At 43.6% G+C, this 13,993-nt stretch overlaps 1 protein-coding gene across 2 annotated transcripts in view; it reads left to right on the top strand.

The window, feature by feature from the left end:
• The window catches only part of nsmce2 (NSE2 (MMS21) homolog, SMC5-SMC6 complex SUMO ligase), a 231,856-nt gene that overhangs the window by 104,826 nt on the left and 113,037 nt on the right, over positions 1 to 13,993 (top strand). Inside the window, exon 2 of one of the 2 annotated variants that reach the window (XM_072268300.1) lies at positions 8,139 to 10,849. The exons of the other annotated variant lie outside the window; for it this stretch is intronic. Coding sequence (XP_072124401.1) covers positions 8,940 to 10,301 — 1,362 coding nt within the window. The 5' untranslated portion in view covers positions 8,139 to 8,939 and the 3' untranslated portion in view covers positions 10,302 to 10,849. Of the gene's footprint in view, positions 1 to 8,138; positions 10,850 to 13,993 lie in introns of those variants that run through there. 2 annotated transcript variants of the gene reach the window in all.

Genomic DNA, 13,993 nt, shown 5'->3' with positions numbered 1-13,993 from the left:
GACTTCTGAGTCTATTCACGGCTGTAAAGTCTGGGAGGAGTGAGGTGGGGTCGTCGATCAGATCTCTTGGGGGGGGGGGGATGTGTTGGTTTGTCAGTATTGGTGGCATTCAGTGTGTTCGTTATAGGAGATGCCAGACGAAGATTAATCCAACCCTGGCTTCCAAGCGGAGAGACTCACGTCTGCCCCTCCCGGGCCACATTTCATCATGTTGATGGCCTTATGCAAGGGTTACAAAATAGACCTTCTCTCAAAGGTCTTACAAATATTTGACTCGAGTATACCCATTTCCTGTTTAGCCACCACGATTGATCTAGCCTCGACTGTGATCCCTCATGGTGTTTGCCAGAGTCCCATCAGTGCTAGATTTCTAATTAACTTTGATTCTTTGGCCAACTCCTTTTCATGTCCTCTTGTCCTGACCCTTCCTCCAGCGGGAAAAGTTTTTCTCTGTCCATTTTATCTATATCTTGTCGATATTAATGGCTTTTATCTGGTCGTCTCTTAATGTCTCCATTGCAAAGAGGTTTCTCCAGACTATCCATGTAATTAAAGTTATTTTAGATACAGGATATTTCCTTTCCCTCTCTCTGGCTTTCATATCTTTCTTAAAATGCTGTGTGCAGTGACTGGTGACAGTGCTGGAGTTATAACAAAACTGGTGTCTTTGGTTGATTGTGATGTAGTCATAGAGTCATAGAACATTAGAGCACAGAACCAGACCCTTTGGCGCACCTCATCCCTGATGAATTATCATTCTGCCTAGTCCCTATTGACCTGCACCCAGACCATAAAATGGCAGATGATTAAAGCCTAGGGGAAGGGGGAGTGGGGACGGTTCGGTTGTTGCTGGAAGCTGGCTATGTTTTGCTTGTGGTTTGGAACCTGTTGAGGGAAAGAGAGTGGGGAAGGAACGGAAATTGCTGGGAGGGGGGGTCATGTGGGTCTGGTAATGGCGGACAAGATCGGGGGGGTTGAGGGAAAGAAAGTGGAGAAGGAGCGGGATAGGGACTTGGGATCAGAGGTATGCAGCTGGGGAGAGATGAATTATTGTGAAGGGAGAAATAAAGGGAATGAGGAGGTAGTGAGGGGTCGGATGAATAAAAACCAAGACAAAGGGAATAAAAGAATAAGAAATGATAGTGGAGAAAGCTCTGAAAGTGAGGAAGATGAACAAGCTCAGAGAGGAGGTGTTGTCATAATTAGGTTTAATGAGAAGGCTCAGGGACATATGAAGAAAATTAACCTGTTTGTGCTAACAACAACTCTGGGAAATAAGATAGGGGAAATAGTATTTGCAAAAGTCCTTAATGATGGCAACTTATTGGTAAGATGTGCAAATGAGGAACAACTTGAGAAAGCACTCAAGCTAAAAGAGATAGGAAAATGCAAGATGGAATACACTGGGAGGGTGGGAGCACAAAATAGTGGTTGTAAAGGAGTGATCACCGGGGGGGGGGTGGGGGGGGTTACCAATGAGTATAGATATGGAGGTGTTAAAGAGGAATATCAAAGGAGGGAAAGTAATGAATGTTCAAAGACTGAAAACAACAAAGGAGGGAGTGAAAAAGGAAAGTGAATCAGTATTGATTGAATTTGAAGAAGAAAGAGTGCCAAGGAAGGTGTTCCTGGGTTTCATGAGTTACCCAGTAAGGGTGTATGTGCCAAAGCCACTGAGGTGCTATAATTGTCAAAGGTTTGGACACATAGCTAAAAACTGTAAAAGGCAGAGGAGATGTGCTAGATGTGGGGGTGATCATGAATATGGAAAGTGCGGAACAGGAGTTCAACCAAAATGCTGCAATTGTGGAGGAGCTCATAATGTTGCATATAGTGGGTGTGAGGTTGTGAGACGGGAGAATAAAATTCAAGAAATAAAAGTGAAAAGAAAGATCACTTATGCAGAAGCTGTAAGAATGTCAAGAGAACAGAATAATGCTCCTAATGAGCAGGGAGCAATAGGGATACGAGAGATGCAACAAAGAACAAATGACAGGATTTATGTAGACAAAAAGGCTCTAGTAACATTCATTGCAGGAGTGATTAATAGTACGGCTGAGGTAAAGTCAAAAAGTGACAATTCAGCTGGTGGTAAAAGCAGCAGTAAACTATTTAGGGTTAGTAGGACTGACATGGGAGGAAGTGAGGGAGAACCTCACTAATCAGTCAAGCCAGGAAGTGTCATGCGTTGGTTAATACTAATTATGGTGATTCTTTTACAATGGAATGCAAGGAGCTTACTGGCCAATAGCCAGGAATTCAAGCACTTTATTAAAGAAATGGTTGTAAAACTGGATGTAGTGTGTATTCAGGAAACTTGGTTGAAACCAACTTTAGACTTTGTGGTATATGGGTATACAATGACAAGGAAAGATAGAAATCTAGGGGGAGGAGGGGGTTGTGCTATGTTAATCAAGCAAGGTATACCATACAGGGTACTGGAAAAAGGAGATGATCAGGAATACATAGTGGTGGAAGTGTGGGAGAGAGGGGAGGGAGTGGTTATAATTAACTACTGCAATCCATGTAAAAGGTTGGATTTGGACATCCTATTAAAGATGCAAGGACAAAACAGACATAAAGTAGTGTGGTGTGCAGATTTCAATGCTCATAGCACAATATGGGGGGATCAGATTACAGATCCAAATGGAAAGGTAATTGAAGATTTGATGGAAGAAAGGGATTTGGTATGTATGAATGATGGTAGAGGGAGGCACAAGGATAGATATAACAACAGGAACTGAGTCAGTGTTAGATATTACGTTAGTGTCTAATACCTTGGCTGGCATTAGTAACTGGGGAGTTTGGACTGCTTCAACAGTAGGCAGTGATCACTACCCAGTTTTGTGTTCAGTGGGTGAAAGAGTTGAAGTAAGACCAGGTGGCGGAATCCCAAAGTGGGTGTTTGGAAAAGCAGATTGGGGTAAGTTCCAGAAGTTGAGTGAAGAAGGATTGACAAAGATTGATATTTCTGGAAATGTAGATGAATTAAACAGTCAGGTGACTTCAGCAATTATCATGGCAGCAGAAGGATCTATACCCAGGAGTAAAAATAGGATGAATAGGAAACTGGTACCATGGTGGACAGAGGAATGTTGTCAGGCTGTAAAAAACAGAAATAGAGCATTCAGGCTAGTTAAAAGAACCCATAATATGCAGCATTTGGTTCAATATAAGAAAGCACAGGCAGTGGTGAGAAGAATACGTCAAGCTAAAAGGGCAAGTTGGAGGAGTTTTTGCGACAAGATAGGAAGAACAACACCTGTGGGAGAGATATGGGGAGTGATTAAGAGGATGGGAGGAGATAGAAGGGAATGGGAATATCCAGTAATGATATCTGAGGAGGAAACTGCAGTCTCCAGTAGGGACAAGGCTGAGTTCATGGCCAAGTCATTTGTACTGATACACAGTTCAGAAAATTTGTCTGAAGAAGGGAGAAGGAGAAGGGAAAGAATAATGAGCCAACACCCAGGTATGTTAAACAGGAGGGAAGGGACAGGTGATATAATTGATGATCTATTTACATTAGCAGAAATGGTGAGAGCAATAAAGAGATCGAGACCAGCCTCCCCAGGGAAAGATCTGATATGCTCTGTGATGCTAAAAAATCTAGGAGGAGGAGTGGTCTTGAAGTTGCTGCATTTTTATAACAGAGTGTGGGAGGAGGGAAGATTACCAAGTGCATGGAAAGAAGCAGTAGTAATTCCAATAAGGAAGCCTGGCAAGGATCCGTCAAAACCCACTAGCTACAGACCAATTGCATTAACATCAAGTATATGTAAGATAATGGAAAGGATGATAACAGAAAGGTTATCGTATGAGCTTGAGAAAAGGGGAATGCTGGCAAGTTATCAGAGTGGTTTTAGAAAGGGAAGGAATTCCATGGACTCAGTGATAATGTTAGAGACTGAAATAAGGAAGGCCCAGGCAAATAGAGAGTCAGTAGTGGCAGTGTTCTTTGACATTGAAAAAGCCTATGATATGATGTGGAAGGAAGGATTATTAATTAAACTGCACAAGATGGGAGAGTTTTTAATTGGATTAAAGATTTTTTGTTTGGTAGAAAAATTCAAGTTCGGATTGGATCAGAATTATCAAAACAGTACATAGTGGAAAATGGCACACCTCAAGGTAGTGTGATTAGCCCATTACTTTTCATCATTATGATCAATGATGTCTTCACAAAGGTACCAGTGGATATAGGTAGGTCACTGTTTGCGGATGATGGGGCCTTGTGGAAAAGAGGCAGGAACATGGACCATATAATCAGGAAACTACAAGAAGCAATTGATGAAGTGGTGGAGTGGGGTTATGATTGGAGATGTAGATTTTCAGTAGATAAAACTCGAACTGTATTTTTTTTTTACCAGGAAAAGAGTTGAGGTAGGGAAGAAGTTAAGGATGTATGGGGTTGAATTAGAAAGGGTTGCATCATTTAAATTTCTGGGAGTTATATTTGATTCACGATTAATATGGGCAGACCATATCAGGAAAGTTGAGGAGAAATGTAAAAAAGTAATAAATGTGATGAGATGTTTGACTGGTAAGGAATGAGGAGCAAGTTGTTCAGCTTTGAAGAGAATGTATGTGGCTTTAGTGAGATCTGTGTTGGACTATGGAAATATAGTATATGGATCAGCAGCTAGGTCTCCTCTAAGGAAACTGGATGTGATTCACGCTCAGGCCTTGAGAGTGTGCAGTGGGGCTTTTAAAATGTCACCAATGTCAGCCCTACAGGTAGAAATGGGAATAATGCCTTTGGAACTAAGAAGGATGCAACTGATGGCAAATTACTGGGCTAACTTGCAGGGGCACAATGATTCTCACCCTGCTAAAGGAGTGTTGCAGGAGTGCTGGGAAAATGGGAGGTTTCAGAGGGATACCTTTAGTCGGGTAGGGAATGATATCACGAAAGAATGTGGAGTGTTTGATCTAAGGATAAATCCTTCAGTAGTTTATCTGGTTGTAGCTCCATGGAAGCTTGTATGGCTTGACATAGACGGGCATTTGTTAGAGGTAAAAAGGAAAGAAGGATATAAAACAGATTTGGTAAATGCATTTAACTGTCATGTGATGGAAAAGTATAGTGATTATACTCACATTTATACGGATGGTGCGAAGGAACCTGAAACAGGAGTGACAGGCTTTGGGGTGGTTATACCAGCAAAAGAAATTGGAATCAGCAGAAGAACATCTAATAAGTTAGGGGTGTTTACAGTGGAGATGCTGGCAGTGTTGGTTGCGTTGCAATGGGTGCAGAAAGCCAGAAAAGTCAAAGCATTGATATGTTCAGATTCATCCTCAGTTCTAGCAAGTTTAAGGTCTTTTCACACAAACAGTTGGGAAGATGTACTTTATGAAGTCCTTCAGTTAGTTACAAGAATTGCAAATCAGGGAGGTCAGGTAAAATTTCTATGGGTTCCAGCACATGTAGGGGTGAAGGGGAATGAGAGGGTGGATGAGTTGGCAGAGAGGGTGTTAAAGAAAGAAAATGTGGAAATGCACATTAGTATCAGTAAAGCAGAGGTTAAGTGTGTAATCTGGGAAAAAAGTCAATCAAATGTGGCAAGAAAGATAGAACAGGGAGGGGAAAGGGAGGCATTTATATCAAATACAAAAGAGTGTTGCAGGTACTAGGGTAGGTAGTGGAGACAGAAGAGAGGAAACGGTGTGGACTAGGTTAAGGCTGGAGCATTGTGCATTAAACAAAACATTGAAAATGATAGGGAAACACCAGACAGGATTGTGTGAGGAATGTCAGGAAGAGGAGTCAGTAGAACATGTAGTTTTGTGTTGCAGGAAGTATGGGATACAGAGAGAGATGATGAGAATTAAACTAAGGGAGTTGGGGGTGCAGGAATTCACATTAAAGGGATTGCTGGGCATGGGTGAGAGAGCACAGGTCCGGGTATTTTTAGTGTTCTTAAGGGGTACAGGGGTTTTTTTTATAGGATATGACAGATAAACAGGAATAGGGTACTAGGATGGTCAAAGATGGGAGGGTAAAGTGTAGGTTTGTGTGTGTGTGCGTGTGCATGTACATGTGTGTGTGTGTGCGCACGCGCGTGATTGGGTGAAGGGATTTAGAATATATGTCTAGTGCACATTCCGGAGCAGAAGGTGGCGGTAATGCACCATTAAGCTGGATGCCAACTGCCGTAAAACAAGATACAGACAGACAGACCATAGCCCTCCATTTTCTCACTTTTTCTCTTTTTTTCTCTCTCTCGCCCTTGCCCTCTCTGGCTCTATCTCTCGCCCTCTCTGGCTCTATCTCTCGCCTTCTCTGCCTCTCTCTCACCCCCTCTCTGCCTCTCTCTCTGCGCCTCTCTCTGCCTGTCTCTCGCCCTCTTTCGCTGACCCCGCCCCCTCCCTCCCTCCCTCCCTCCCTCCCTCCCTCCCTCTCTCTCTCTCTCGCCCTCGCCCTCTCGCCGTCTCCCTGTCTCCCTGTCCCTCTGTCTTTGTCTCTGTCTCTGTCTCTCTCTCTCTCTCTCTGTCTCTGTCTCTCTCTCTCTGTCTCTCTCTCTGTCTCTCTCTCCGTGTGTCTCTCCCCCCTCTCCCCCCTCTGTTTCAAAAGAAATAACTTCTCTGTTCTTTTCTCCCTTTTACAATTGTGCCCCTGAGTGTATATTGTCTTATGTTCTTAATAAGCTGTAACATTTCATATTTCAATTGACCCATTCCCCCAATTTGCCTATATCCTAACAAAATCTTTTACCTATTATCCTTTATCTATTATCTCTTACCTATGTGTGTCCAAGGATGTATAGGAGCTTGATATGTCTGTTTTTTAATAATCGCATCCTAAGTCAAGTTTAATGTCATGTGCACAAGTATGATGAAGTACTATAGATTGAAAAGCTTGCTTGCATCAGCATCATTGTCACATAGGTGCAGACATCGTATCTGGTGGTTGTCCATCGTATCTGACAATGACAGAAAACCTGTGCAGGAGAGTTTTTAACGTAGAAAAACCATTGCACTGAGGCAGTTCCATTCCCTCGACCTCAGAAGTCCTGGTCCAGCAGTACGAAGAACAGTCACAAACTGGGGTCTTCCTTGGTTGCAGTGGATGACCATGACGTCTTCTGTGCCTTGTTGTGCCCTTTTGCTCTCCGTGGAATATTGCAGTACCTCCTTAGCCGTTGGATCTCACTGTAGATCTCATCCTACCAGTCTGCCAGAGCTGACTTTGCATGCTAAGACAGGCATTCCCTATCTCACTGGGGTATGATATGAGGCCACCGGCTACCTCACCTGGTTTAGCCCGCCTGCCAAAGCGATGTACCTGGGTGTGGCTGCAGTCGCATGCAAACAGCTACTTGGAGCCACAGATGAGAGCTGAGTGTCTGGTGGGGTCCAAAGATGAGTGCACTGCCCCAACATGGATTTGACAAGTCCCATCACCAGAGGCCCCATACACCCCAAGACAATACACAGGATATAAATTATACATAAGATCACATCATGCAGTGGAAAAAAAAGACTGCCAAAGTAAGACATTAGTGCAAAAAAAAAGGCACATTGGAAGATCTTTAGTACAAGAGGTGGCCCATGGTGTTTCATTCCCAAGGTAGCGGTACTGGTTATGCAGATAGATTCAAGAACCCGATGACTGTACGGAAGTAGCTGTTCTTGAACCTGGTGGTGTGGTACTTGGGGCATCTGTACTTGCTGCCTGCCTGAAGACGTCGGGACCCAGGTGGTAAAGATCCTTGATCATAGATGTCATCACCTTGACGTGGGTACTGTCAATAGTGAAAATGCTGTGCCTGTGATTGTGATTGATATCCGTCTTGCATTCCTGTATGTTGGATTTGCCATACTAGGTTGTAATGCAGCCACTCAAGGTGCTTTCAACAGTGCCACACTATTGCCACACCATGATGATTCTACTTAGCTAATTATACCTGCAGTTCTCAAACTACTTAATGGTTAATGTGCATTTACATATGTATCCTGGATCCTTTTGCGCTGTATCTTAGTCTTGTACTGGATAAATTAGACTTTTCCCTGCTCCAGTAGGAGCATTCTCCTCACTCCTTTGTAAGTTTTTCTTTTTTTTTCTATGTTACATCCAGCTTAGCAAAGTAGTTCAACAGTAGTAGTAATGTGGCTTCTTCTCCTTTCCTTTCCAGTCCCGATGAAGGGCCTCGGCCTGAAGCATCGACTGTTTATTTACCTCACAAATGAGAAAATCATGCGTCTGCTCTTACCCCATCCTCACGCCACCCTACCAGGGATAGGGATAGGTTCCTCTTGTCCTCACCTACCACCCCATCAGCCTCCACGACCAGCACATAATTCTGCAAAACTTCCACCACCTCCAACAGGTTCCCACCACCAGGCACATCTTTCCCTCTCCACCGCTTCCCCCCCCCCCACTTTCTGCTTTCCTCAGGGATTGCTCCCTAAGTAACTCCTTTGTCCATTCGTCCCTCCCTACTGATCTCCCTCCTGGCATTTATCCTTTCAAGTGGAACAAGTGCCACACTTGCCCCTACACTTCCTCCCTCACTACCATTCAGGGCCCCATACAGTACTTCCAGGTGAGGCGAAACTTCACCTGTGAGTCTGTTGGGGTCATATACTGTGTGCAATGCTCCCAGTGTGGCCTCCTGTATATCGGTGAGACCCGACATAGATTGGGAGACTGCTTTGCTGAGCACTTACGCTGGATCTGCCAGAATAAGCAAGATCTCCCAGTGCCCACCCATTTTAATTCCACTTCCCAAATGTGCTGCCTGCTGACCACCGGCAGCTTGTTGTGTGTACTTAGAAAACAATAGTCAGCAGTTAACCACCCGCTGTGCATAAGCACCTACCACCCTGCACTGAAGACCATTAGGGCCCCACTTACGGCGTCAGACACAGTATAAACACATGGAGTATTCAGGTAAGTAACATCTGTAGCAAGGCTGAGACTGGGTGCTGTCAAAATGCTTTCCAAGAAAAGAAAAGTTGACATTGAAGGTCGGATATTTAACGATAATTGGAAAGATCATTTTTTCTTCTGTGAGGTCAACAGCAAACCCGTGTGTCTGATATGCTCGCAACAAGTGGCTGTGGCAAAAGAGTACAATATCAAACGACACTATGTGACTCCACACGGAGAAAAATATGACAAGTACGCAGTACGACTCAGAATGCAAAAGGTAAACAAGCTTGAAGCAGCTCTGAAAAAACAGCAATCAGTGTTTACCAAAAGTCGAGAGACTCATGATGGAGCTGTCAAGGCCAACAAAATAGCTGCTGCGTTGAAGCCATACTCAGAGGGAGAATTCATCAAAGCATGCATGCTGACTGCGGCTGAGCTGGTGTGCCCTGAGAAGAGACAGGCTTTTGGTAATATCAGCTTGTCAAGAAATACTGTGGCAGAGAGAATCGGAGACCTTGCAGGAGATTTGAACAGTCAACTAAAAGACAAAGTGAAGTCATTTATTGCCTTCTCTGTTGCAGTTGATGAGAGCACCGACATGACTGATGTAGCTCAACTGGGAATATTTATTTGTGGTGTTGATGCATCTTTGACCGTCACCGAGGAGTTTGTGGAGATGGTGCCCATGACAAACACCACAATGGCAAACGATGTTTTCTCCAGCCTCGTTAAGGCCTTGGACAGAGTGGGGGTTGACTGGAGTCACGCTGTCAGCATGGCAACTGATGGCGCACCGTCCGTGGTCAGGAAAAAGGCAGGTGTTGTTGTGAAACTCGGAGAGACAGTTCAGACAGGGAATCCAGAGCAGGAATTCCGGAATTTTCATTGTATTATACACCAAGAGGCGTTATGTAGCAGGACCCTGAAAATGGACAATGTCATGGATGTAGTAATCAAAACGGTTAATTTTATTAGAGCCAAGGGACTTAGCCATCAGCAATTTGACATTCTTTTGTCCGAAAGTAATATTGGACACGGCCTACCCTACCACACTGAAGTCCGCTGGTTGAGCAGAGGGGTTGTGCTCAAACGTTTTTTTCAATTACATGCGGAAATTGGACTATTCATGAACGAGAAAGGGAAGCCAGTGACAGAGTTGGATGACCCAGACAGGCTTCATGATCTTCCATTTTTGGGGGATATCATAGAGCACTTAAACATGCTTAATGTTAACATGCAAGGCCGCAGCAAACTTGTTACGGAATACTACAACAGCATTCGTGGCTTTCAAATTAAATTAGGCTGTGGGAGATGCAACTATCCTGGAGCAACCCAGCTCATTTCCCCTCTTTGCAGTCTGTGCGTGTCACTCATGGGAATAATGACAATATGGACAGGTACAATGACAAAATATCATGGCTGAAAAGTGAGTTTCAGAATCGTTTCCAAGTCTTCACTCAGCTCAAGAAGGAATTCTCACTATTTTGCTCGCTGTTTGCCATCAATGCAGCATCAGATGTGCCGGAGGAACTCCAAATGGAATTAATTGAAATACAGTGTAACTCGGCTTTGAAATAAAAATTTGAGACTGTGGGTCCGGACTCATTCTATGAATACCTGGGACTGATGTACCCCAAGATGACAGACTTTGCCTCAAAGATCCTTTGCATGTTCGGGACAACATATCTCTGTGAGCAGACGTTCTCCATAATGAATATTAATAAATCCAAACTGCGCTCGCAGCTGACACAGACACCTAAATGACATTTTGAAAATCACAACTGCCCAGAGACTGGTCGTTGATGTCGACAGGCTGGTTAAAGCCAAGAGATGTCAGGTGTCTGGAAGCAGCAAGTGAAAAATGAGTGACACTGTCCGATGCACTGCGACATGTAAGCAAAATGCATTATGAAATATTGAGTGTCATAATATTGTGATTCATTCATCTTCTGACTATTCTATTATTGTAAATGTGATCACTTCAATAAAAATTAGAGGCTAACTGTATTCATTGTCTGAGTTTGATTGCTAGAAGCAGGCTAATAAAAATTAGGTGCAGTTGTGTAGCCTACATTTACAATTTGTTTCGTTAGGTCTACATTTGTGTCTGCTAACGTTCAATTTCAAATGGTTTGTTGATGGAAAGGGTGTGACTCCCAAAACAATCTTAGCCAAAATAGCATGGTTTTTTCGCTCTCTCATCACAACTTTCTTGTAGACTACGACTGTAAGTTAATACCAATCATAAAAATAATGCTTGCTAGGCAATCTTCTTCATAAGAGACGAAATTCGTAAAGTGAAGCAGTTTGTAGTTATAGCAGAGACTGAGACACATGAAAGCAGGTTGAAAAAACGAAGGCAACGAAAGCTGTGGGAGTACGCACGCGTGCACAACTGATCCGGCCCGCATGAAGTCGCATTTTGCCCAATCCGGCCCATGACTTAAAATGAGTTTGACACCTCTGCCATAGATGTTGCCTGGTCTGCTGAGTTCCACCAGCATTTTGTGTGTGTTGTTTATTCACCTCTATAGTTGCCGCCTGACCTGCTGAGTTCCTCCAGCATTTTGTTTGTGTTACTCTGGATTTCCAGCACCTGCAGAATCTCTTGTGTACAGTATATAGGAGTGTTTGTGTTAGATCATTTCCTTTTATGTTCAGTATAACTTTCCAAACAACAAATAATGCTGAGAACAAGACATAAAAATTGCCTTGTATGATTTTTTTTGTGTTAATACGGCACTGTCATCCTAATTTTTGAGTCAGTCATATAAAGAGTAAACTTCAAATATGAGTGTCATAGAACAGAGTGGCTTGATCACCCTGCTATTATCAGTATTCCCTATTGATGTGTTGCACAGTTCTCACAGTTATAAAATTTACCACAACAGGTGTGCTCTTTGCAGCCAGCTCTTAAAGAGACATACCACTGTACAAACCATAGTCCTTCACCTCCAGGAGTATGTTGCTAATGAATGAATGGATTCTGCTGTGATAGGGGGAGGGTGGCTGACTACTCCAAGAAAGTCAGATGGATGTGGGCATGCTGCTGAAGATTAGTGAAGGGTCTCGGCCCGAAGCATCCACTGCTTATTCCCCTCCATAGATGCTGCCTGCCCTGCATTTTGTGTATATTACTATGGATTTCCAGCATCTGCAGAATCTATTGTGCACCGAGTGCATTTAGATACATGTTCTTTGTGCATGGACAGCCATGGAATTCCACTGGTGCTCCAGCCAGGGGGTTACTGAGGAGGACTCTGCAAGGGCACAGCTTTTCTCAATGAATGCCTGCAATTTGAAAAAGCTTGTTGTGGAGGAGAATGCACTTGCCTGGCTGAAGGAAGTATGGTTAGAGTCTTCTATTCAGATTCAGATTTCTTTATCATGTGTACATCAAAACTTATAGTCCGATACTTCATTTGCGTTACAAACAACACAACCCAAGGCAGCCCACAAGCATTGTCATACATTCTAGCACCAACGTAACATGTCCACAATGCTCAGCGGAACAATACAGAGCACAACAAGTAACGAAACAAGACCTGTTCCTAAATGCTTATATGTAGTCCATCAACCCTAGGACAGGCAGTGTTCTGCTTCCAGCTTCCAGTGGACTCAGGCTCGCAGACATCAAGCCTTCAAACTCCCAAAATACCTGGCCATCGGGCTTCAACTTCTGGAAATCCGATCGACCTTCAGGCTTAGATCTTCAGTATTGACCCCAGTACCTGCCGATGACTGAGCACTAGGCCTCGAATTCCAGACTTGTTAATGCCAGGAGCCTGAACACTAGGCCTTGAACTCTGGATTCGCTGATGACAGGAACTCGAACACTAGGCCTTGCCTATTTCTGTAACTAGGGGTGCTCCTGCCACACACAACTCTAATTCCAGAACCCACCGACAACTCACTGACTCTGGTTCAGATGGGGGTGGGGTGGTGCCCATCAGCCCATGTCCACGCTAGTCTACCGGCTGACATCTGACCATGGATATTCTACATCCGTGTTGCTGGCCTTCAAATGCGAAGTGCTTAGTCTCCAGCCTAACCTCCAATTTCTCCCACGTACCTGTCCTTAAACCCCAACCTAACCCGGAAGCCCCTCTTTATCACCAAGACCCTCCCCATAAACCTTAAAAGAAAAACTAAAAGAAAAACAAAAAAAAATGTAGCCATCCAGAGTGGTGTGAAGCTGAGAGGTAATGCAACCCTTTTTCACCAGGCAAGATGTTTAAGGCACATGTGTGGTCAACAGAGATCAGAGATGACTGTTAAGCTCTTTAGTGCCTCCGGATCAGTAAAGCTGGTTGTGATGTGCTGTTTTTCAGAGCAGTGAAATTAGCAATCACAATTAAGATAAATTTTACCTGTTGCATTATTGTTGAGTATTATGCTTGACAAAAGTACCAAGGGGGAGGAAAACTTTGCCACGAGATGAGGAAACAAAATTACAGATGGGCCCCAGTATACCTACAAATGTGCATCAAATTCTTCAGTTGTGGGATACCCTGATTTTTAGCTGCAAGCAATCTGCACTTGAAGTTGTATAAACAAATCACTAGCCCTGTGTTTCATGCTGTGAAAATAGAGCCTTTAGTTGTCGCTTCTACAGAAAAAAGGGCTGAAGTTTTCAGTGTTTATAGTTCGATAAAGGTTAGATTTTTATATAACTGTCCACCAAACACAATTGGTAAGGAAAACACTTAATTTGTACAGCACAGAAACAAGCCATTTGACCCGCCAACCAAGACGTCCATCTGAGCTAGTCCCAGTTGCTTTTATTTGACCCATATCTCTCTAAACCCATGTTCTCTATGTACTTGCCTTTCAGATGTTGTAGTTATACCCACCTCTATGGCTTACCCTGGCAGCTTGTTCCATATACCCTCCTCCCTCTCTGTAAATACATACATACATACATACATACATACATACATACATACACACACACACACACACACACACACACACACACACACACACACACACACACACACACACACACACATTCCTGTTGGGTCCCTTTTGTGTACTTTAGTTTTAGATTTCCTGACCCTGAGGAAACAATGTGTCCTAGTTGGTATTGGAAAGCTGGAAATTATATTTCCATAA

This window comes from Mobula birostris, chromosome 9 (assembly GCF_030028105.1).
Source record: "Mobula birostris isolate sMobBir1 chromosome 9, sMobBir1.hap1, whole genome shotgun sequence".
Classification (NCBI taxonomy): Eukaryota; Metazoa; Chordata; class Chondrichthyes; order Myliobatiformes; family Myliobatidae; genus Mobula; species Mobula birostris.
This window is presented reverse-complemented; position numbering and strand designations above follow the sequence as displayed.